At 47.3% G+C, this 25,174-nt stretch overlaps 1 protein-coding gene across 1 annotated transcript in view; it reads right to left on the bottom strand.

Moving 5' to 3' along the window:
• Nucleotides 1–622: 622 nt before the first annotated feature.
• EIF4G3 (eukaryotic translation initiation factor 4 gamma, 3) overlaps nucleotides 623–25,174 on the bottom strand; it is an 86,312-nt gene continuing 61,760 nt past the window's right edge. The window contains exons 19-33 of the mRNA XM_009995741.1: nucleotides 23,752–23,856; nucleotides 21,049–21,181; nucleotides 19,621–19,715; nucleotides 18,079–18,172; nucleotides 17,703–17,820; nucleotides 16,223–16,446; nucleotides 15,000–15,115; nucleotides 11,837–12,009; nucleotides 9,573–9,698; nucleotides 8,520–8,601; nucleotides 6,618–6,716; nucleotides 5,535–5,681; nucleotides 4,316–4,397; nucleotides 2,105–2,251; nucleotides 623–824 (exon numbers count right to left, since the gene is read on the bottom strand). Coding sequence (XP_009994043.1) covers nucleotides 643–824; nucleotides 2,105–2,251; nucleotides 4,316–4,397; nucleotides 5,535–5,681; nucleotides 6,618–6,716; nucleotides 8,520–8,601; nucleotides 9,573–9,698; nucleotides 11,837–12,009; nucleotides 15,000–15,115; nucleotides 16,223–16,446; nucleotides 17,703–17,820; nucleotides 18,079–18,172; nucleotides 19,621–19,715; nucleotides 21,049–21,181; nucleotides 23,752–23,856 — 1,923 coding nt within the window. The 3' untranslated portion in view covers nucleotides 623–642. The remainder of the gene's footprint in view (nucleotides 825–2,104; nucleotides 2,252–4,315; nucleotides 4,398–5,534; nucleotides 5,682–6,617; nucleotides 6,717–8,519; nucleotides 8,602–9,572; nucleotides 9,699–11,836; nucleotides 12,010–14,999; nucleotides 15,116–16,222; nucleotides 16,447–17,702; nucleotides 17,821–18,078; nucleotides 18,173–19,620; nucleotides 19,716–21,048; nucleotides 21,182–23,751; nucleotides 23,857–25,174) is intronic.

Here is a 25,174-nt window from a genome sequence, read left to right as displayed (position 1 = left end):
CCAAACCAAACTGATCTTGTCCTCACCTAGCTCACCCCAACCCCCTTGTTAAGTTTTGCCTTATTTATCATGCTTCGAAACAGAACTGAGGTGCATATGAAGGGGAGGGAAATTTATTTCTCTGCTTTTGTTCTATTATACAATTTGTTTACAGAAACTGCAAATTTAAAAATTACACTGGCATTTGCAGTCCTTTAAAAGAATAAATTAAAAGGTTTCCCACTTTTTGTTTATTTTGCTTCCTGCTCAACAGATTCGTTCCGCCTCGTGTTCCTGGATGTGCGAGTCCTCATTTAAAAAGAAAAAAGATTAAAACGGAAAATATTTTCTATAAATAATACATGTGTTTTGGTTTTAGTGCTCCCGCCTTCAGGTTTGAAGTTTAATTTTTTTTTAAATTTTTTTTTTCAAGTACCTTTTTTGTTTTTCCTCCTCTGTGATCACCTAAGTTTTCACCTCTCCCACGCGTGCGTGTGTGGTGGAAAGGGGGGGCTGCGCGAGACTTGGCCTTGCTGCACTGTGATTGGCGAAGATGTGAAACTCTTTAAAAAAATACTTAAACTGTTCCTTTTTTTTTTTTTAATTTTTTTTTCTCATTTTTTTTTTCTTTTTTTTCTTTTTTTTTTTCCTGTATTTTAAGTTTTAATTATCCTCCGACTCCTCCTCGGCCTCCCGGAGCCAGGTGAAGAACGCCGTGACAGATTTTAGCGCTACTCCTTTCCCGTTCTGCTCCGCTGGGTCCTTGCTGCTTTCCCACTTGTAGAAGGCATCCTCTGATATTACCTCCTCGTCATACAGGCAATCAAAAAACATCCGCAACAAATCTGTGAGCATGGAATAAGGAGAGAGAACAGCTGTTAGTTCTGGGTGGCTTCAGGCAGCGGACAAAGACACGGCTACGGATAAGGGGATTAACCTTCAAAGCACGCGACGCAGACACGAGTAGAAGGAAGGTCTGTTTCTGAGTTCACAGAATCACTGAGGCTGAAAAAGACCTCTGAGATTATCAAGTCCAGCCTGTGACCCCTCACACCACATCTCCAGACCATGGCACCAAGTGCCATCTCCAGCCTCTCCTTAAACACCTCCAGGGATGGTGCCTCCACCACTCCCCTGGGTAGTCTATTCCAATGTCTGATCATCCTTTCCAAGAGAAAGTGCTTCCTAATATCCAACCTAAACCTCCCCTGGAGCAGCTTCAGGCCAAGCCCTCTGTCTCTGATTGCCTGGGAGAAGAGCCCAGGCCCCACCTGACCACAACCTCCCTTCAGGTGGTTGTAGAGAGAGAGAAGGTCCCCCCTGAGTCTCCTCTTCTCCAGCCAGTTATTGCTTCCTGGCTGGGTACACACAGCTGAGAGAGAAAACAGATCCCTCCAATGCTCCTTTTTCTGCTCTGCAGAAAAGGGAAAGCCAGAAAAGCAGCCGTGGGAATGTATTCTCTAGGGCTTGGCTTGCAAACAGAACTCACAGCAGCTCAATCTTCTCTGGCTGAACCACACGACCTGGCAGCTCCAGCACCTGATTTATCCTGGCTCAGCAGCAGGGATAATGAACACCCAGTGCCTTAAAGCTTAGGATGATGAAGTTCAGTGGTTTTGGATACCCTGACTTCGTGCTGCAGCCTCCCCCAGGAATCCCTCACCTTTTTTCCAACAGGTTTTCTACAGTGCCTCTGGAACAAGACCCCTCAGTTGTCCAACTCACTTTATTCCCTCCAAGTCACCAGACATCCGTGGTGCAGCAACATAACTACAACTCTTGCTGCTCTGATGTGTCCAGGTGCTGTAAACTCAGATTGTTCTTTACTGCTTATTTTTCTCCCTCTCTTTTTATCGAACAGAGGTTTGTTCTTCCTTCTGCACAGCTGCTTACAGCAGCAACCACAAAAGGAGCCAGCATCAAGCCTTTGAGGACCTGCACTGCTTTCTACAAGCCAGAATGTGGGCAAGCAGAAACCCCTGGGGGCTGTTTTCTCTCATCTGCTACATGCAGAGGTAAGGAAAAGCACATCCTCTCCCAGCCTCTACCACTAGTTTTTCCTCTCACAGAAACAACCTTTCCTTACACTGTCAGGGTTCAAAAGGAGTGCAGAGGCAACACTTACTAGGAGGCTGATCAAGTTTTACTATTGATGCTTGTAGTGCATAAAGTGCTTGTAGTTCTTTCTCCGTGTCTGAGTCCAGGTACTTGAGTAAGATGGGCACCCTCTGCTTGATAACAGCCGTGTCCACACGGAAGCTGGAAGAGTCCGCTGAGGGAAGAGAAGAGAACAGGGTCAGCTCTGGCACAGGGCAGCAGGGGTGGGTCTTTTACCACCTTTATTTATTCAAGTAGAAACCACAGATTAACATGGAGAGAAAAGAGGATGAAAAACAACAGAATGTATTTCTGATCAGCAGCTTTTTATGGAAGTCTTGGTTCTTCCAGTTCTCCAAATTCAACCAGTGACCCTGGCCCTAACCAGCCTGCTGATACATGCAGAAGAATCCCCACCTTACTGTCCAGGGCAAATTGTTGTGTCTCCATAGACAACTGGATGTTCAAAGTGCATACAAGGACTAGGGATATTCAGATATACAGGTTGCTAGTATCTATTTTTTTCCCCTAAAAATATCAAGAATCATTAGCTGTGTAGGACACAGAAAAACAGCAATATATAAAAAATAAACATTAGAAGTCCATCAGCAACACGGATAAATTATTCAGCAGCTTTTAAGTAGATCATACAATACAATTAAGTGGTGTTTTGGAAACAAAAGGAAAAAACAAACCTCAATTAGAGACAAGGTCAAAACATAAAACAGAAGAAGATGTTCCTGATACACATCAGGAAACCCTTAACCATTTGCAGTCAAACCCCGAGTCATTTCACCACTAACACTAGGTGGCACCAGAAAGGTTCTGTTCTCAGGGAGAAGGAAGGAGCTGGGCTGCCTTTCCCCTCCCAACAGGATGAAGTTCAGACCATTCTCTCCCCCAGGCGTGACTCTTACAGCTAAAAGCAGACCCGGGTGCTTTCCAAGTGCAATGTTTTGCCTTGCCAGATGCCAACAGTAAAGTTAAAGAAAATAAAAAGAAGTGACCAGATGTTTCTGGCTGCAGCACTTTAATCAAGCCCCCCTGAGGGTCTGAGGCTCAGGAGTCTGACTTGGGAACCCACCCTTCCCTCCATTCCCAGCCCACTGCCATACATTCAAACAATCCACATAAACCATCTTTCCAAAAGTGCAACTTTGGACATAAATCCATGAACCAGGCAGAGGTGCAGGCTCCTCTCCTGCAGCCCACACTCCAACCCCCTCATGGTGCTCTGTGATGGGAGGGCACCCAGGCTGCTTGCTGACCAAGGAGTGGAAATGCTGATTATCTTAATCATGCCTGGTGCACTTTCACCTCCACTACAGGAATGAATGAACAATCTGGCATTAATCAGAATCATCTGAAACGTCTGCTCAGGCAAGGTCATCAGGACACAGCAGGGCCTCAGGAACACCACAGCTGACCATGAGCCAGTAATTTGCCCTGATGGCCACGAAGGTCAGTGGCTGCCTGGGAGGCATCAAGAGTGTGGCCAGTAGGTCAAAGGAGGCTTTGCTGCACCTCTGCTTTGCTCTGGTGAGGCCACATCTGGAAAACTGGGTCCAGCTCTGGGCTCCCCAGTTCATGAAGGACAAGGAGCTACTGGAGAGAGTCCAGCACAGGGCACTGAGATGCTGAGGAGACTGGAGCATCTGCCTGTGAGGAAAGGCTGGGAGAGCTGGGGCTGTTCAGCTGGAGAGGAGGAACCTGAGGGGGGATCTGATCAGGGCTGATCAATATCTACAGGGGGTGTCAGGAGGGGGGGACCAGACTCTTCTCAGTGGTGCCCAGTGACAGGACAAGGGGCAATGGGCACAAACTGGAGCACAGGAGGGTCAAGTTAAACATAAGGAAAAACAGAGCCCTGAGACAGGCTGCTGAGAGAACTGTGGAGTCTCCATCCCTGGAGACATTCCAAACCCATCTGGACCTGTTCCTGTGGGATCTGCTCTAGGGGATCCTGCTCCGGCAGGGGGTTGGATTGGATGACCTCCAGAGGTGCCTTCCAACCCTGATGACTCTGTGACAAGCAGCCAAGTGTCTGGCTGTCCCAGGGGAGCAGACAGTGTGCTCTCAAGCACTAGAATTCAATATGGTGCAAAAGTCTCAGCGTGTAAAAGAAAAAAAACCCACAACAAACAGCCTCAGGGGAGGGAAAACTGATATAAAACTGAAAGATATAAAATAATTCTTTGCCCATGTGGTTTGTGTGGTGCTGACACTGCAAGTTACTCACCTATAATAGCTGCTTTACAAACTGCTGTCATTAAAGCTCTAAGGAATGTAGGTGAACTCATCTGGCTTTCATCTAGATTAGCCTGAAAGAGTAAATGGACCAGTTAAAAAGAACTCCATTGTGTGAGAGCAACTGTCTCCCAATACCACGACTCCACTTGGCAGCAGGTCCAAGTTCAGCAGAAGCAGCAGTTCGCCCTCCCCACCCTTCCCAGTGGCTTCCTGAACCTTGCTCAGATCTGACAACATGCAACAAGAGTTCTCATGTGATCAATACACCACTGAGCTCCTTCAGCTACTCCCACCACTAGGTCAATGATCTTGAGAAACACCCCAAGCCAACACCATTTGGCTGTTACAACACCCTGATACGTTTTCTAAGAGTTTGAGGCTTTTACAACCCATGCTCCTTGGGTGGAGATTTGTTTGCTTTGTAGAAGAAATTAAGAGAAGGGCTCTGTAACTTGTCCAAGACTACAAAGAGCCTGTGGGTGTCCCCCAGATTTTCATTCCACTCTTGACTTCTCTGATGACAGTAGAAAAATGTCATTTGCAACACACTGCTCCAGCTATAGAAATAACTGAGATGAAGCTGACCAGAATTTAGCTCTAAGCACAAGATCTAAATTAATCAGCTGGGGTATCATTTCAGACACTAGATTAAATACCTGGCTGAAAGGAGGCAGCCAGAGACAGAGGGCAAAAGATCAGCAGGTTGATAGGGCTTTTTTTTTCTTTTTTCTTCTCTTTGTTACATTTTATTTTCTGCTAGGGTTACTGGTCCAACGCACTGGGAAAGACACACCTGCTCCCAGATTGGCCAAGGTGTTTCTGCAACATGGCAGGGGGAATTTGGCAGGTCATGTTGCAAAAAGCCCTGAGCAGCTTTTATCGAGTATTTTGCAAAGAAAGAATGTAGCAGAGTCCTCTCCAAAAGGCACTGGGTAGTCACCAGCTGCACTGTTAGACTCTGTCTACAGGATTTAAAAGGCAAGTCACACAGTTGTAAGGTAACATGGCTCAAATTCTAGCTCCTAAAGCTTGCTATGAAAAGGACTGATTTAATTTTAGTTTTTAATTCTTTGAAAGTGTTGGTTACACAGACCTAATCAGTTTCATGTCCTATGCCTAGGGAGGTGCCTACAAGGATGCTCCTTGAGATGACAAAATATTTAGAAAGCGGTTAAACTGTTCAGGGAGGGTGAAAACAGTCTTTGTACCTCTACCCAGTCAAAGATTTGTTCATCATTCGCCTTGTCCTCAACAATGAGTTTTTCTAGCTGCTTGCTTAGCTCTTCTGCAGAGAGTTCTTTCTCTGAAAGTGCTTCTGAGGAACTGGAACAGTCAGACTCCGTGAAGTCCAACTTCTGCAACATGAGACGTGAGGAGAAGAATTAGTGAAATATACTTTCCTAGGCTGAATTACACCAAACTGAGGCAGTGAGCTACACTTCACTCTGCTTTCTGGCATCTTTCAACTGCTAAGTTATCATTACAAGGATTTATATACTTTCTCTGTTCCAAAGATTATAAAGCATTTTACAAACACATGGGAACTACATCATCCAGCAAAGACAAGCAGGCATCTTAGAGCAGCTCCAGCTCTGCACAAAATCAAGTGCATGTTGCTCAACTCAAACGACAGGGAGCTGGAATGCAATTACCAGAGCTGGCACTGGCTCAAGGGAACTGCAGCTCACACCCCAAACTCACTGCAAAATGTGACAGAGGCTCCACAGTCCCCTCCCCAAGTCCCAGGCCTTGGTAATCCATTTCATTTCCTGCAGCACAGCACTTCCAAAGTGCTAAAGCAGGGCAATGGATCACTTGGAGCTTCAAAGGGAGATCTCAAGCTTCTTCCATCCTTAGAAGCACCACCAGCAAGAGCTGCAAGGTGCACTCCAGCCAGCCTGGCTCCTCCTGGATGTGAAACCCCACTGGATCATATAACAATTTGGGATGAAGGAATAATTGCTGCCATTTACTCTGGACCTTCTGCAGATGGCCTGTCCTTGTGCAAAACTCATACTTGAGTTAATTCCTCCTGGTTGGAGAAAGAGGTTTCCTAGAGGAAGCCAGCTGAGGTGTGTGCCTGGGATTGGAGGGGACCAGCCAGTTGTCCTGGTGCTGCAGAAAGCAGCTGCTGAAATCATCTAACCTCAGCTTGTTGAGGGAGACACTTCACCCCCATCCCAAACCAACTATATGTAAGAATGGGATGGAAGAGAATGAACAAACTGGACCTGAGGTCAAAAACCAGGGTGCCAAATCATTAATTAAGCAGATGCTTGTTCCAAACTCACTTGTTCCATGAGAAAGGTATGTACCTCCTCCCCTTCGGGTAAGTAGTCCTTCCAACTGAGGCCAGACTCCCTCCATAAGGCTCCCACTTTCTTATGGCTCTAAAACACAAACAATTTGTTGACGTTAAAGATATGAGAGACAAGCAGGGGAGCTCAGACAAGCTGGAGTGGTGCAGCTGTGTCAGGAGAAATAAAGAACCATTCAGCCACCAAACAAGATGCCCAGCAATGAGGTGAGAACGTCTGGAAATCCCGTGCAAGAGGAACCATGTATGCAGTCCTGCCACAGGTACACACATCTTGCCAAGTGGTCAAACGCCACGGTGATGGGTCATAGACAAGGCATAAAGTGACATGTGGGGTTTGCAACAACTTCAGCCCAGGATTACCTACAGAAGTGACACGTCTGAACAAGGCAGTTTCCCACAGCTGTGACACGGAGCTGGCACTTGGGTGACTTTGATTCTTCTCCTGACTCTGTCACTAACTTACTCCGTGACTCATCCTCCCCCTGCCTTGACATTAAGGTACCAGCAAATGAGCTACTCTGAGAAAATCAGGATTGTCATGGCTGTTTTCTCTACAGAGATCAACCCTCAAATTCAGGTACCCAACACCAAGCTCACTCTTCAGTTCCTAGAATTTATTGCGAACCTGGAGAAAAGGGGCACATATAGCTCAACCTTCTGCATCCTCTAATGTCACGCTGACCTTTCTGTGTCCTGCCCAAGAGGGCACAATACACAATCCTGACAAGAATAAAAAATACAAGTAACAACCAGCTCTTTTCACCCCAAAGCTTTGCCAAAACCTTTACCTTCTAGCACCTGCACGAGGGAGATTGCTGCCTTGACAAGTTAAGCACTGATACAAGCAGCCTGAGTTTTAGTTTACAGAGCAGATTACAAGTTGTGTGAACAGAACATTATGAGCTAATTGTGCATAGTTCCTGCTACAGTTCATCAGGATCTGAATTAGATGATTGATATACGGAAATACCCAAGTCCAAATACTGGCCTGGATGAGATTAGATTAGAAAGCAGCAAGAGAAACCCAAGGCTGTGCTTCAAACCCCAGAGCACAGCAGCTTCTCCTTCACAGAACAGAGAAACAGAAATAGAAGTTGACTGTCCAAACAAGTATAACACTAAAATAAAGTCATTGCTTGCACTGCTAGACTGAAATGCTCCTGGAATGTTCAACCTTATTTGAAGGCATGATTTAAAAACCAACAACAACCACAAAAAAAAACCCCAACAAAAGGCAAGTGAGGGATTTTTACAGGGTTGAAAATAGACACTTTCCAAAGTGCAGTATTTAGCTGAGAAAAAAAAACCAAAAAAAGACAAAAATGGAGACGGTTCTAGGGAATCCACCAAACTGCTGGGACACACAACTGTGAACTGTGTCAGAGAGCTCTCAAAGTTACAGGGTGAATAGGTGTTACTACCCTAGTGATGGGTGAATCTGAAAGAGTTGGCAGGTTTAGTTTGGATAAGGCCCCAGAAGTTGGAGAAGCCATCTAAAGCTTATCCCAACCCTCAGAACCTCTCTGGTCTGCAAGAACCTCTTGCAAGGTTTCCAGCACTTGCTGCTTCTGGTCAGCCCAGAAATACCTTGAGAATGTCCCTCTTGTGGTATTTCAGCACTCTAGCTTCTGGAAGAAGCCAGGTACAAAGGTAGCTGCAAAAGGGAAAAGTGACGAGAAAGAAAAAAGTTAACTTTTTGGAACCCCCTAATGTTTGGTTTCAAAGTGGGGATGAAGAGGCAGGTTTCCTAAGTTATCTGGACTGGTTGGGCCATCCCTAAATATCTTCATGTGGGAAATGTGTACGTTTCATGCATCAACATGTCCTGGCTGCATCCAGCTCCTCCCTACGGATGGTGCCTCTGGACACTTACCATTTGTTTGCATAGAAGGTGCAAGATTTCAGCAAGCAAGACGCCGGCTCTTCCCACAGGAAGCAAAGGTTTGCTAAATTCTCTAGAATGAAAGAAAACCAGATATTTTTCCTCATAATTAGAATTTGGAATGCAAGGTTGTGATCAAACTGTGGTGGGAAATCACCTTTCATTTCTGCCGGGGATGAGGGGTTTGATCTGGCACTGCTGATAAAACAGACCTCAGGGATGCAGTTCAGGCCCTGATTTACATTTACATCAGTTGGACCTGTGTAACTTATTACAGATCACTTACTTCTAGTTCATATTATATCATAAAATGTTCTGGGTTGGAAGGGACCTTGAAGACCATCTAGTTCCAACCCCCTGCATGGGCAGGGACACCTCCCACCAGCCCAGGTTGCTCCAAGCCCCATCCAACCTGCCCTTCAACACTGCCAGGGATGGGGCAGCCACAGCTTCCCTGGGCAACCTGGGCCAGTCTCTCCCTACCCTCACAACAAATAATTTCTTCCTAATATCTAACCTAAATCTCCCTCTTCCAGTTTTAATCCATTCATTCTTGTCCCATCACTACATTAACTTGTTAGAAGTCCCTCCCCAGAAACTCAGCTCCTGGAAGCAGTTCCCAGTCTGGCAGGCAGGGTGTTGTGCCCATCCAGGCAATGCCCAGGTGGCAGCCACTACACTCCAAGACAGAAAGGCTCCCATGTGATACCTCACACCCTTCAAATCCTATGCCCTGAGCCTCAACGTGCTCTCAAACAAACTCCACCTGTACAACACTGGGGTATTTTTTATCTCAGCTGAAACCACCAGGATTGAAGTAGATTTAGGGATAAAACTTCCACCCCTGAAGGGCGTCTACAGAGCCATGAGCTCCCTTCTCACCCCAGCTTCCACCCAAGCCTTTTATCAACCTGCATGAGAAGCTGAGCCTCTAACACTACTCATCTTTTATCTGATGATGGGAACCATGCTGTGAAAATACTACAGCCCAGCTGGACAGGGAGCTCAGCACGACCAACACTGGAATAAAGCAGCTTTGCTTACTGTATAAGTTCTCTCATAGAGATTCCTCCTTCTTTTAACATGGGGGTCACCAACTCAGCTAGGTACAACCAAATATGGGGTATATCTATAGCCATGTCGTCTGCCATCTCCAAGGTATCTGCAAAACTTTAGGAAAAGGAAAGAAAAATGTTAAGTGTTCCATATAATTTAATTTGAGACTTTCACTGGAGCTAATCTGCACTTCAAAAATCCTTTGTTACAGAAGAGAGAGAGGACAAGAAGGGGACAAAATCACAAAGGTAACAAAAAAGCTATTGCCATCTTGTGCTTTCAGTGCTTTAGCCAGGAGGGAATTTCTCTAAGGAGTAACGTGGAGAATATATGGAAAAGGCATTGCCTTCTGTAAAGCCAGCAGATAGATCAAGGAATGCTCCATTTATAGTAATTCTTATATCCCAGTAGCAAATAATTTGCTAACTAGTAAAACCTGTAAAACTAAGAAGCATTTTTGTCTATAAATACAAAGCATCTAATAAATGGAGCTTTCTTATAAGTAGACAAGACAAACGTTCACAGGAGGGGGATTAATAATAACAGAAGTCCAAAGGTAAGGAAACTGGCAAAATGTTTGCAAATATGTAAAATTACACAAGAAAAGAGCTCAGTACACCAGAGAGAAGGTTCCACCCAGAACAGAAAATTACAAAACTGTAATTCATCCCCAGCATTGGATACAGTTTCCAGAATCACACAAAACTCTTCTTCCCAACAAAAGCCTTGCAGGTGGCTTCACTTCCTGTGCCTGGTACAAGATGATCACTTTTCTGGCTCTCCTGCCAGTTTTCATCATGATTCATTTTTCCCTGAAAACCTTGAAAATTCTGGGTTCCAGTTTAGTGGCTATAAATGCACATTTTCCTCTTGAGCTTCAAACTCTTTGCTTTGTTCTTGACATCCTCTGCTACCTGGGTGAATCCTGGCATTTCTGCCAGAAACAGGTTTCCTGTCGTGTATCTCTCCAGCCTTGCCCTGTGACCATCACTCACCCCATAACCCAGTATTACCTACAAATTACCCAGTAATTTGTGTTGTCACAATAAGTACTGTGGTTTTCAGTGCTCTGCTCGTGTGCCCACTGAACATCACTTGCCTTTTCATCAACTTCAGTAGCTGTTTCACTTTGCTTATGACACATTCAGACCACATGTCCCACTGTTTCATCAAGGTCCTACTTATTTGGCATCACAGCCACTTATCCACACTCCAGGAATGGCTTTCATGACAATCCATTATGGAAATGTGTCACTTCAAACAAGTTGTTTTGACCATCAGTGGCTGTGGACACAGACAAGTATGCACTCCCTGTGGACAGATATATTTTTACTGCTGTTCCATATGATTCTGAGCTTGGGCTGCCTAAACCTTCTCTGTGGGCCACTGGATTGCACCACAATGGAATTCACTGGCAGACATGGGAGCAGGGAGATCACCACTGGCACCATGAGGAGGTGTGTTTCAATAAAAGCAGCAAGATGAGGCCAAGTACCCAGGAATTCAGTATCAAGAAGCATTATTCCAGCTGCCACTCACTGGCTGCTTTTCGTGGTCATACCTCTTCTAATCACCCTGCTCTCAGCCCCAGGCAGGGCTGAGCAGTGCCAGGGACCTCCCTGGGAACACAGATCCTTTCACAACTGGGCACCAGTTCTACTCCAGGCTGGGAACACAAAACCCAGAGAGCTGAGATGAACCAGCAGCTGAAATTCAGATCTCCTGAGCAAGGTCTAACCCGTGGCACGTTCTCCTCCTCAGCCCCTCCAGGACATGTTCACTCCTTAAAGCTGAGTTGTCCTGAACATGACCATGTGTGGACCAAGCCTGTTTCAGCAGCAGGAGTGTGGCTGTGGCTCTGTGGACACACAGGACTTCAGGCTACACAGCTTCCAGGCAGTGGGGTCCTGTGAAGATCTTTGTCTTCTCCTTCCTCTTCCAATCACATTCAGTGATTTGCCAAAAGGCAAATGCATCACAAACCAGAAACCTAAACATGCACATTTAAATCCACAACTATCAGAGAGAAATTAACATAATTATGAATACATTTACATTCCCTAAAGCATCTGAAACACTTAACAATATATTACAACAATCATCTTACTTATTAATACACCCAGACAAAAAAGCTCCTTCCAAAGGGGTGTGTGAGGAAGGCAGGATCCCACAGCAAGGTGGGGAATCATTCCTCTCCAACACAAACGTACTCATTTGCAATGAAGCCTCAAGAAAAGTATCAGAATACAAACCCCTTGAAGAAATCCTGCTTGCTCAGCTTTCCTGACTGCACCAACTGGTGTAATAACTGGCCCATGTGATCCCTGGTGATCTGACTCCTCTCCAGGGTGGACTCCACTCCCACTCGCACAAAAACAGGCAGCAGGTTCTGGGCACTCAGCTCCTCCACGCACTGCATCGCCTCCTGTGCAAACGAGACAGGGGGTCATTGCCTCAACTGAAACCACCACAAAATGGGGCAGAAGAGTATTTCATAGGATCACGGAGTGGTGGGGGTTGGAAGGGACCTTGAAGGATTATCTAGTCCAATCCCCTATCAGAGCAGGATCACCTACAGTACATCCCACAGGAACAGGTCCAGATGGGTCTGGAATGTCTCCGGGGATGGAGCCTCCACAACTTCCCTGGGCAGCCTGTCCCAGGGCTCTTGTTACCCTCACAGTAAAGAAGTTCTTCTTTATGTTTAACTTGACCCTCTTGTGCTCCAGTTTGTGCCCATTGCCCCTTGTCCTGTCACTGGGCACCACTGAGCAGCATCTGCCCAACCCCTCCTGACACCCCCTGTAGATATTGATCAGCCCTGATCAGATCCCCCCTCAGGCTCCTCCTCTCCAGCTGAACAGCCCTTGCTCTCCCAGCCTTTCCTCACAGGCAGATGCTCCAGTTTCCTCAGCATCTCACTGCCCTGTGCTGGACTCTCTCTAGCAGCTCCTTGTCCTTCATGAACTGGGGAGCCCAGAGCTGGACCCAGTTCTTCAGATGGGCCCTCACCAGGGCAGAGCAAAGAGGAGAAAAAACAATAGTTTAGAGTGTGCTGCTGAGCACCTGGTGCATGGGATGGGGATTATTCTGATGGCAGATCAAGGAGCTGCCAGCTTTGCTTTTCTTGGAAACTTCTATTTAGTGAAGCTGCCAGGCAAACGTGCTGAACCAGGCTCTGCAACCTCACCACAAATCACCACTGAGATGGTGACTGAATAACAACAAGGAGAATTTATACCACACAGGCAACAGAATTTTTAAACTTAATCAGGCCTCAGGGTACAGTTTGGCTGCTCAGGGAAAGGACAGAATTGTCTTCTGGATGCCACCAAACTGCCTGTTCTTTCATCAAATGTTAAGCCAAGCCAAAAAGAGGACACCAGGTTAGATTCATTGCTGATCTGATCTGGCACAGAAGTGCCCGTGTTACAAACCCACACCATATAAAGAAGCAGAAAATGGTTGGGGAGCACTCGGAGGAAGATTTTCTCTTTATAAAGCTTCTACTTTCTGGCATGTGCATTTTGTAACTTAAGCAAATAACAGACCCTTAAATAGAGACCTTCAGAGAAACAATCAATGTCACACTTCAAAAATCTCTGCTGTCATCAGCAAAGATGTTTCCACTGACCCATGTTCAGCTCAAGGGATCTCAACAGGCTTCCTGACTGAAGGTATCTGCTCCTTGCTTTAGGTTATGCCTTTAGCCACCATGAACTGGCAGCCCCTGCTGCAGTTCCACAGGTCCCCAGCAGCTCCTTCCTGCAGGTCACTGCCTGGTGCCCCAGCTCCTCCATCAGACCTGCCTGGGGCATCTCAGTGTCTCCAGGACAGACAGGTGAACATCCCACTGGCTATCCCTGCTGTCACTAGATACCAGCACACAGCTCAGCAGTTTTAATTTACCATCAGGTTAAATACTAAAAACTGAGAAAGGGCTGTTCCTTGCTCTGTGCACTAACACATTTATTGTCTGGTTCATGGCAGTGCAGCTGCATTTGCAGCTCTGGTGCACACTGCATTTGAAGGGCATTATTAGCAAGTAACCCATTAATGCAAACAAGCTCCCTCAACCTGATGTACTTTTTTTAACCAGAGCTGCACTTGTCTCATACAATTCAACTCTATTTCCATCCAGCCATTAAAAATGTCACTGCATTTGCAAGTGCAGAAGCTGAAGCAGCCCCTTAGGCCCAGACATCCAGAGGTTAGACTTTGAAGTCCTTTGTTAGCCAGCCCCACCACCCCTGAATCCTCCTGCTGAGACCTGCCAGGCCAGCAAGCTGGGGACATTGCAAATCCAAGTGCATTTTTCTTTTTTCTCTCTAAACCAGGATTTAATAATTTCTCCTGGTGAGTAGATGTGAGTATGAATCCAAAACAATCGACCATAAGAATATTCCTCTTTCTGAGGAGGAACAGCAGCCTCAGAGCAGCTTCCAGTGCCTGAAGGGGCTCCAAGAAAGCTGGGGAGGGACCTGGGACAAGGGCAGGGAGGGATGGGATGAGAGGCAGCTGCTTCAAACTGGAAGAGAGGAGATTGAGGTTGGACATGAGGAGGAAATTCTTTGCTGTGAGGGTGGTGAGAGCCTGGCCCAGGTTGCCCAGGGAAGCTGTGGCTGCCCCATCCCTGGCAGTGCTGAAGGGCAGGTTGGATGGGGCTTGGAGCAGCCTGGGCTGGTGGGAGGTGTCCCTGCCCATGCAGGGGGTTGGAACTAGATGAACTTTAAGTTCCCTTCCAACCCAAACAATTCCATGATCCTGTGATTTTAACTGGAAGGCCTATGAAGTAGAAGCAGCCAAACCAGGAACTCCCTAGTGCTGCCACTTAAAGTTGCCAGGTTTTAAAAATTTCTTTCAGCAAAAGATCAAACCAATCAGCTTTGCAGCAAATGTAACACATCTCTCTATCTCCCTGGACAAGCTAAAAATCCATTTACAAGGGAAACAAAATTTCAACCTTTAACTAGAAAGTGATGACAGCTGCTCAGTAATTTTCAATGTTTATTAAAAATACTCTGGAGTGATTTGTTCAATATTTAGCATTGCTTTATCTGCCTCCAGATCAGAACAGCACATGCTTTGATAACTGAAGGAAAACCTCAGTTTATTTTCCCAATAGCTTTTCTGCTTCCAAAATTACTGTTATTATGGAGCTGCTCAGTGATTCATGACGGATACACATACATCTTGCTACTTCAAACACCCAGGCTGGGCTATTTTTCCTGTTACCAGCAGAGCAGAAGACAAGTTTGGGAGACAAGTGTATTAAAAATGCTCGTGGAGCTGCTTCCTGAATTTTGACAGGTCCCAGCTTTTCTGTTCCCTCTGTGTATAAAGATACTGTTCCTGGAGAGAAAACATGGTCCGTGGGACTTGAGCTTTTCAAGGGAGGTTTTTTATTTTGCTTACCTTAAAATCATTAATATGCAAGAACTCATCAATGATAGATTTGCATTTTCTCTCTATTTCCTCTTCTGATAGTGAAGGCTTTTCTTGTGCAGGAGCTGGGGGAGCTTCTGGCTTGGCTGGAAGAAAAAAACAAACCCAAAACACATTTGGAAAATCAGCATCATTTTCAGAGATGACATCCTGCAAACAGAATTCACTGGAGCAGGGTGTGTTCCCTGTCCCATCACCAGGCACAGGTCACTTCTTCCTTGGCTACATTTCCCCCTGGATGGATTCCCAATATTTCTGTAAATCAGTCTCATAGAAACACAGCTGGCAGTGACACAGGATGCAACACCTTCAAAGCTCTCTATCAACATTTATTACTTAAACTTGGAGCTGTTACAGCAAGCTGCAAATTTTAAACATGCTGATTGTGATGGGCAGCAACCCGAAGCAATCTCCTGGTGCCATCTCCAAAATCTGGAGCCCTTCACAAAGTCTCAAAGCTTCCAGAGGAGTGTGTGGTGTCATGGCAGCTGAGACCTGTTCCTCACTGTAGCAGTTTCTAGATGTTTCCCAGGGAAGGAGCAGAGTCCTGTACTTATCACAAACGTTCTGCCCGCAGGGAACATCACCCTAAGTGTCCTCAATACTTTCTCACTGACAAGTCAGCTCAAGGTGGCAGGAGCAGAGTGGAAGCTGCAGCAGTGACAAGGTGACAAGCCACCCCTGGGGGTGCTAATGCCACACTGCACTGAGACCTGCCTGGAGGGAGGGCTGGTGACAAGGCAGCACTGAAAGGACGTGGTACATGGTCTGTCCCAGACCCAAACCACTGCTCTGGCCCTGGGAGATGTTTGGGAAGGGCAGATGTGGCCTTACTGGGCACTGAAGAACTGCAGAACTGACACGGATTTTAGAGACTTCTAACCCAGAAACCAGTAGCAACAGTGACACAAGAACCACTGAGACAACACTGTGGTGTTCTGCTGCCATCTCCAGCCTTTCCACTCTGGGGAGCCCCAAGGAGGAGCTGTGGAGGAGATGACACCCAGGCCTGTACGGATCAGCTGTGTCCCAACCTCTGGGGGCAGATCACAGCTACTGCAGCTCCACAATGCCTCACTACAGGCCAAACAGTCCCACCACTGCACAGAAATGTCACCTGTCCTGACAGATTTTTCCCTTATGCCTTTTCACATGCCCGGCGAGATTCCCTAAGCACGGGAAGAGCCACTCACCAGACTCCTTGGCTTTGCTCCTCTCCGCCTCCGTGCTGTTCCTGTCCATCTCCATCCCTCCTGTCAACTGCTTCACTGTCTCCAGCATCTCCCTCCTCTGCTCCTCCTGTGCCTGATTATCCAGCAGCAGCTCCTTACTGCTGCTGCCCCGGAGGAAGGTGTTGGGGCGGGAGAGGGAAGGTGGGAGAGGTTTGTCATTCTTCTCCCTGCCCGTGCTCCCGCGACTGCGGAACAAAAACATACAGAAAGTGGTGGCACCAGTGATCCCTGCTTGCCAAGGCTGGTCGTGTCAGATAAGGGATTAGGGAGCTCTGTAGGGACTGCAGGGAAAACACCCCAACCCACACCCAGCAGGATTGGTGTCTTGACTTTCTACAGATGCAGCCACACAGAATCAAATCAGAATTAACTCCAGCCTTGGAGATGCACAAACACAATGTCCTCAAACCAGGACACACAAATACCCACAGAGTGGACAGGCAGGGCCAAAGCTTCCTGAACGACACAGGGAAAAGCAGTAAAGTCCTTACAGCACCTGCTTTCTGTATGGAACAGTGAACTTTATAATGTGGAAATTATACACATCCTAGAATTTATGATTAATTTTGTAACAGGCACTTTTGATACCCTCTGTGAGAGGGTATCAGCAGGATGGGTTTTTTTACCCACTTATTGAAAAATAGTTTCAGAATATTCAAGGTTACCAGCAAGAGGCAACAAGGACCTGTCTTATTAATCACTGTGTTAATGGGTAGGATGGGCAAAAAACAGCAAAACAGAATAATCTCCAAGTAAATCAGAGTTCTAGGTGAGATAGGAGGGAAAACAGAGGGATAAATCCAGGAAACCAGTCCTGCAGCTGGTGTGTAATGGAACAGAGCAACATCTTAAGTGAACTGTACATTTATAAACTGTGTCTTGAGTTAAAAAATTATTGAGGGTTGATCTATGTTTCATGCTACAAGCTGGAGTGGCTCTAGCCCTGGTGAAATGGGGGTGTGGGAGGGCAGAGCACAGCCTGAGGAATGCACCCCGAGGGGCAGGCCTGCTCACACCTCGTGGGAAGGGCTGGACACAGTGGAGGAGCCTTGCTCAATTTCTGAGCACGTTTTTCTGCATAAAGAAACCTACTGACCTGGCTGAACCCGTGACCATTGAATCCAACATGCATGTCTATTGATCACAACATTTTATCTGAAGAGTTTTTAACCTGTTAACTCCTTGGAGATGAATCCTTCAGACAAAGGGAGGCTGAAGAGCGGGAAGTTAAAAGATTCACCCTAAAGGCTTTAAAAATTAATACCACCTGTCTCTCCTATGATATAAAAGATGCATGTGTTTTAAGTTAGCTCAAAGTAGGTGGGGTGGGAGTGGGGAAGGACCAAACCATTCCTGGAAACTCAATAAAATTCTCTTCTTTCTGTGTGCTGGGAACTAGAGCAGGCAGGGAGAGGTGCAGGATCAGCAGGAGGGAGCTTACCTAGTTAAGGCCCTGCGAGAATCTAAGTCTGAGGATGCAGATGAGGCAGCTACAGATGAGACTGGAGGCTGCAGTGCAGAAAATCTGTTCAAACTAGTGGCACTTGGTCGTAAGGAGTCTGCCAGATTGGAAAGACAACACAGAGGAGAGCAACGACAAGGTCAGTAGCTGCTGACACCGTGGCCTTATATCATCATTAAAGCACCAGATGTTTTGGGGAGTGTTGGGGAGAGAACTGAAGGGAAAGGGCTGGTTCTGCCCCACTTTGACCCTGCTTGCCAGGCAGCCACACACACAGACGAGCACTCCCACCCAAATCTGCTCTTGGCAAGGATGGTGACACCAAAGCCAAGGGTGAGGACCCGTCCTGACTTACCCATCTCACTCGCCTTTGCTCCACCACTGCTGCCCTTTCCCCAGCTGCCCAACTGGGCTTTAGGCACAAGCTGAATCTTCTCATCTATTGTGGGCTGTAAAACACATCAAGACATACCATCACAAGGGTAGGTCTTCACTATAAATGCTGCATTTTGGGGCAACAGTCCTGTCTTGTGAACACCAAAATATGCTTTAACATGTTGTTGGAAGACAGAGGAACAGCCTCTTCCAAAGTGTCAGTGAAACATGTTCACAGGGACCAAGAGCTTCTGTTTACTATGAAGCTCAGTAGGGAGGAAAAAGCACAGTATACATCAATACTTGAGAGATGTTCAGTTTGTTTGTGGCGAGTAAAACTGTTCTGCTGCCCACTACACCCACCTGCCATGGGGGGAACTGCAGGATAACAACAAAACTCACAGGGCAAAGAACCACAACAGGTGGCAGGAGGGAAAAAGTAGCATCTGACAAGAACATTGATTTTTACAATGCTCAGCAGGTGAATTGATTGACAAGGAGGTTGTGACCCTGCAGATCCCTTTGTATGAGCTCCTCTCTCCTCCTGACCGTGCAGCTTGAATCCCTCCTGCTAATTAAGTTTTGGAGTCTTGTTTTATGACTGGCACAAGGAACAAACTGAACTTGATCTGCAGCAGAGCTACAGTCTGTCCAGGTTCTGCTTCACAGCTCTCCGAGCACTCAAGCACTGAGAGTAAACCTGAGGTAGAGTGACATTCACTGGGACCAGGGAATATCTAGGAAACACTCTAACTTATGTGAAATATGGAGTTTTCCTTGGCAAGAAATTCCAAAGCTGTTCTGAAGATAATTAAAAAAGGAGAAATCTCCAATCTTGCCTAATCTGCAGCCTGAAATAAATGTCCCCAGATTGGCACTTTCATAGTAAAATACCATGAAGATGCTCATCTGGAGGTTGGGTGTGAAAGTTTAACACACACTGAGGGATGCAAGTGCACCAGGCACAGGCCCAGAAGCACTGCAAAAGCCAACAAGGCTCTTCTTGTGCTCCTTGAACCTTTCAGGCCTGGAGTTCTGCCATCTGAGACACACCAGAATGTTTTGTTTTCTAATCCTCGTTCTACTGAGAAGCAGCATCAGCCTTGGATCTGGAGGCAGCCCAGGACTTCTGTCAGACAGGTGTTGGACACCCCTGCTGTGACAGCCAGGAGATGTGCTGCATCACCACCACACACAACACACACCTCAACTCTCATCCTCTTTTCATCATGGAGGGTGATCTTCCAACTAAGAGAACTTCTGGGTCCCTAAAAGGACACTATACACCTAATAAAAGCACATCCTCCTTTCTCTTAGAATAGGCAAAACAGGAACATTCAGAAGACAGAGTCTTCCTTAGTGCTTCATTTACACACAGTACTGACTTTGGAGATTTAAAACAACCCAAAAAAGCAGGTTCTGACTTGTAAACACCATAATTAACTTTCCTAGAGAGACAGAAACAGTGAGGTAAGACCTTGGCATTTTTGTTGCTCTGAGTGAGTCGTGTGCTGGCACCTACCTTGGTGATTTTAAGGAACTTGGTGGGGTCCAGCACTCTGCTGTTCTTTGCCCCCTGCACAGTATTCCAACCACCTTCATCCACCCGCTGGACACCTGCCAGAGGACAAACACAACCACCCTTGGCTCATCCTAAGAACCTGGGGATCATCTCCAAGTTCAACAGGAGGAGGAAAAGCAAATGGCACAGTTCTGCTCAGACTCAGCACAATGCTATGTAGAAATCCCACCTCTCAGAGGGTTTCTTCAGACTAAGATGATATGACTAGGGGGAGATTTAGGTTGGACATTAGAAGGGAATTCTTCCCTGTGAGGGTGGTGAGAGCCTGGCCCAGGTTGCCCAGGGAAGCTGTGGCTGCCCCATCCCTGGCAGTGTTGAAGGGCAGGTTGGATGGGGCTTGGAGCAACCTGGGCTGGTGGGAGGTGTCCCTGCCCATGCAGGAGGGTTGGAACTAGATGGCCTTTAAGGTCCCCCCAACCCTTCCATGACTTTCTGAGTCTATAACTAGCCTGCTTGACTGATACTATAAAACAGCTTTGACATAAAAGTTCCCAGCATTTTCCAGGGCTGGTTTTGGCTGGGATTCTCCCAGGTTTAGGGATGAGTTCTCAGTGTGTGCAGGGATCTGGAGCCAGCTGTGCACACAGCAGGGTCACAAGCTCACAGAAGGAGCAGACATGTCTTTCCTAACCTGAAGCTGCTCTTGTTGCTCAGACCTCAGCAGCACCAGGCTAGTTCAGACCCAGAACCCCTCAGGCAGGCCCCAGCTCCTGACCTTCTCCTGAGGTCAATTTTAGGATAATTAAAACAAAGTCCATGTGTACATTCTTTAGGCCCTGTTTTCATGGTACTTCCATTTGACAATCCTTAGTATGAAAGAATCCCAATAAGCGCTTTCTTCTTGCCCACCCCTGAGTCTTCACTTTCCCAGTCACTCCAAATCCATCTCCAGGTGCTGCCAGCTTCAAGGGCTGGTAATTCAAATTCATGCCAAGACTCTTTCTCTTGCCCAGTGAACACCTCACAACTTTAACAGCTAATGTGGTTACTCGTGAAATTAGATGCTATTCTCTTGAATTGGGTTCTGCTGTAGGCAAGAATGGGTGGCAAACCTGACTCCTGCAAAGAAACTTGCTCCAACAGCTCCCTGGCAGCCTGTCACACCAGCAGGTATGGTTTGCATGAATGTGAAAACTTAAAAAACTACTGGCCTTGTTTACTTTTACTCAAGGGATTTGCCCCCCAAAATGCCACACAGCCAATCCATGGCATGTCTGTTCCTTCTCCAGCCCCAGCCACAACCAGGCCCCAATTCCCTTTACACTAATGGAAAAAAAACCTGATTTTTTTTCTTGCACGTGGGATTCCCTCTATGGCCACTGGCTGTGAAATGAATAAAAGGAGCAGCCAACTTGGCTTTTACTTTACCTGGCCTCCTCTTCTCTTTGGTCATGAGTTGTTGGACCTTTCTCTGTTCTTCCTGCTCTTCAATCTTGGCTTCTTTATGGATCTGCTCAATGGTTTTTGGGCCCTGGTCTGCTCTCCGTGACACCCAGTTGCACTAGGAAAGCAGCAAACACATGCTCAGAGATGCTTCCAGAGAGCACCATGAATGTAGGACGCAAATCCACCAACGAGGCCTAATCCTCTCACCACTGTCACCTGTTGGAGGGGCTGCTCCCTGGGTGGCTGGGGAAGATTTTGTGGTGCTAGGGGATGTTGCTGACATGATTATTCCAGCACCACAGGTCAAAACGACACACACTGGTGTTTAGACTCTGGAATGTTGGAGCTGTTGGAGTGGGTTCAGAGGAGGTCACAGGGATGATCCAAGGGCTAGAGCAGCTCTGCTCTGGAGACAGGCTGGGAGAGTTGGGGTGTTCAGCCTGGAGAAGAAAAGGCTCCAGGGAGACCTTAGAGCACCTTCCAGTGCCTGAAGGGGCTCCAGGAAAGCTGGGGAGGGGCTTGGGACAAGGGCAGGGAGGGATGGGATGAGGGGGATGGATTAAAACTGGAAGAGGGGAGACTGAGGTTGGACATGAGGAGGAAATTCTTGAGTGTGAGGGTGGTGAGACCCTGGCCCAGGTTGCCCAGGGAAGCTGTGGCTGCCCCATCCCTGGCAGTGTTGAAGGGCAGGTTGGATGGGGCTTGGAGCAGCCTGGGCTGGTGGGATGTGTCCCTGCCCATGCAGGGGGTTGGATCTTTAAGGCCCCCTCCAACCCAAACCAGTCTGGGATTCTATGATTATAATGTGCTTTGTGGGAGAGAGGAGGCTGCAGTGAAGACCTGACTTTGCAGAGGCATGACTGACTTCAAGAGGTTTTAACCCCATAGCATTCTGCACATTCCCAGCTTTCCAGTCTCTCTGGGTTCAGAGGAGCAAGATGGACTAGAGGGAAGTTGCTGTCACTCTCTATTACTGACAGTGCCTGTTGGAGCCCATCCTCCAAAGCTGAGGAAAAATAATGAAACCCTGAAAATAAAGAGGCAAGAAGTGACTCCATTTCATCTAGAGATGGAGCTTTGCCACTCCAGGGATGGGGATGGCTGACAGGAATCCTGCAGAGAGAGGTGGAGCTGTCTCTCCACAGAACATTTCCATTCTTGATGTGTCTATTCAACCATACTGCACAGATCCAGCTCTCACCAGAATGACCAGTCTGGCTTTTCATCTTGCTACAACTTCACTACAACTTTTGAGGTCATTATCTTTGTAACTTGCAGTCAAAATGGTGCCTTCAGCCTCCACAAAACCCCCAACCAGCTCCCAAACAGCAAGGGGGAGTAAAAACCTCTCAGACATTCAGTCCAGTGCTGTCCCATGGCCGAAGCTGTGCTGCTCTCAGCACCCACTTAGGTGAAATCACTGGTGCTGGGAAGGGTCTGTGCAATATGTTCACCTGCAGGGTGTAGAGACACCCCTCCACTGCACAAGACTTTGACTTCAAAACTCTTGATTACAGCTTGGGCAGGTCCCTCTCTGCACCATGTTTGCTCTTGTCTACACCAGGTTATTAATTTCTGGAGCTCAGTATGGACCCACCAACACCACAGACTCCAGTCACTGCTGTCTGCACAGTATGGCCAGTGAGCAGATGCCTGGTTGTGCTGGCAATGCAGGCTGATCCAGGACCATCTTTCCATGAAAACCATACTGCTGTGGAGGAGGAGCCCTCACAGGTCTTCTAGCCACACTAACCAGTCCCCTCACTGGTGGGCTACACATCTGGGAGCACTTTGGTCCCAGCAGCACCAGTGCGTGCTGCAGGAAACAGTTACACCCAGAGGGCACGGAAATGAGGACAGCAAAGCAGCACGGCTGACGTGGAGAAGCACAGGGAATTTCTGTGGGCAAAAACACCCCAAAACTCTCCTGTGAGGAGAGCTCAGGCCTCTCTGCTGCCATGGGGCTGGACCAGCAGCCTGAGAAGCTGCTGTGGGCATGTGTCCAACGTTAACCAAACCACCTGATGAAACAGTTCAATGCCTGCCCACCTTGGCCTTTGTAAGGCAAAAATGGAGAGAGTCCTTGTCTTGAAACACCCAGACTCTGGAGATAAAGGGTGCAGATCTCACCCTAGCATCCCACTTCTGATGTAAATTCTTGCTCTTGCATGGGAACTCCTCCAGCTTGGACATGAGTGAGTCCAGAGAAGGGCAAGGGAGCTGGGGAAGGGGCTGGAGCACAAGTGTGAGCAGGAGCAGCTGAGGGAGCTGGGGGTGTCCAGCCTGGAGACAAGGAGGTGAGGGGAGACCTGCTGGCTCTGCAGCTGCTGAGAGGAGGTTGGAGCCAGGGGGGTCGGGCTCTGCTCCCCAGGAACAAGGGATGGGACCAGAGGAAACAGCCTCAAGTTGTGCCAGGGGAGGTTTAGGTTTGATCTTGGGAACAATTTCTTCCTGGCAAGGGTTGTCAGGCCCTGGCCCAGGCTGCCCAGGGCAGGGGGGGGAGTCCCCATCCCTGGAGGGGTTTCCAAGCTGTGTAGATGTGGTGCTGAGGGACATGGGGCAGGGGTGGCCTTGGCAGTGCTGGGGTAACAACTGGACTCGATCTAAAGGTTGTTTGCAACCAAAATGATTCTGTGATTCTATGATAGGGAACATGCTCTTTTAGTTACTTAAGTTTGTACCTACCAGCCTTAGGTCTATTACATCCTGAAGCATGAACCGAATCCTTGAAGATGTTTTCCTCTCTTTCACTATCTTCTCCATCTGATTAAAATACTGGTCCATGCGAGGCTACACAAGAGAAACAGCAGCAGCAACGTGACTTGGCAGAAGATGAGACTGTTCCCTCAGGTGGGGAGTCAGTGGGTTCTGCATTACAGCATTTCTGTGCCAGAAACACATCTGGGGGCCTCTCAGAGAAGGGTCTCACACACTCCCCCCAGGGTGAGTTTGAGTGTGCTCAGTGCAGGGTGTGCAAGAAGGAGGGTGTGCAGGAAGGAGGCACAAGGCTGTTGGCACCTTCTGCACTTAGCACAGGCTTGCTCTGCATTTTCAATCACTCAAACAACCTCCACCCCCTGCATGTAGGTAAAAAACTTGTCACTCATTTAAAAAACAAAAATACATCCATGTGGTTGTTCTCATGGCACAGTGAAGCTGATCTACTGGCCAAGCTGCCACCTAAATAGAAGTCCTGCCCTACCTCTGAGCTCCTTTTCCTATCAGCCTGTGTGCTCACCTTGGGCCAAGAAAAACTGGCTCAGGAAACTGAAGAGGCATCAAACTAACCCTGAACACATCGTTTTGGTGCTTCACCTCCCAGAACTGTCTCAGCCCGGGTCAGGTGAGAGAAACAGGAGCAGAAGTGCCACTTCTGTCACCAAGGAACTGTTTAATGGGCTTAGCTGTAGTGTGAAATCCCACCAGTTCCTTTTCATCCCAAAAGTCATGATGTGATGGAATCCAAATCAGTTTGCACTAAGACATGAAATAGTATCATGAGAGAAGCCTTTGTTGGGTCGTAATTTGATTCACCAGGTTTCAAAAAGCCTTTTGCCCCAAAAAGACTTGTGTTTTTAAACAACAAAAACAAACTTTTGAGGACAGTTTTCTAAAATGTTGCCCACTCCCTTCACTAAAAACTAGTTAAACCCTTAACCAAACAAGAAAAACCCTATGAAAATGTGGTTCTGGCCTTGCCCTGGAAAGTTTCAGCTCTGAGAGCAAATGTTTCCAAAGTGAGGAATGATGGGGAAAATATTTGAAATGGACTTTGTCCAGAAGCTTGAATTGGAACTCTCACTAACACTTCAACTTCAATAAAAATGTGTCATGTGTATCCCATTAATAGAAAATAAAAGATTTTCACTCCATCTTGATAGAAATAACAAATCCCAAGGACAGGACAGGGGCAGCTTCTTCCAAGGGCTGCCATGACATCTGCAAGCAGCTCCTTGCTGCCTGCTACACAATGCCATGGCTTGAGGTTGCAGAATCAGCCAGTGCACCAAAACATTGGCTTTCGCAGTGTTTCCATGCTCACAGAGACCAGAAGACCATCCAGAACCCATCCAGCATGACCTCAGCTCCTGCTTACAAGTCAGACCCT

Source organism: Chaetura pelagica, unplaced genomic scaffold (assembly GCF_000747805.2).
Source record: "Chaetura pelagica isolate M959 unplaced genomic scaffold, ChaPel_1.0 scaffold234, whole genome shotgun sequence".
NCBI classification, from domain to species: Eukaryota; Metazoa; Chordata; class Aves; order Apodiformes; family Apodidae; genus Chaetura; species Chaetura pelagica.
The sequence above is the reverse complement of the archived record's forward strand: the minus strand, read 5'-3'. Positions and strand labels throughout refer to the sequence as shown.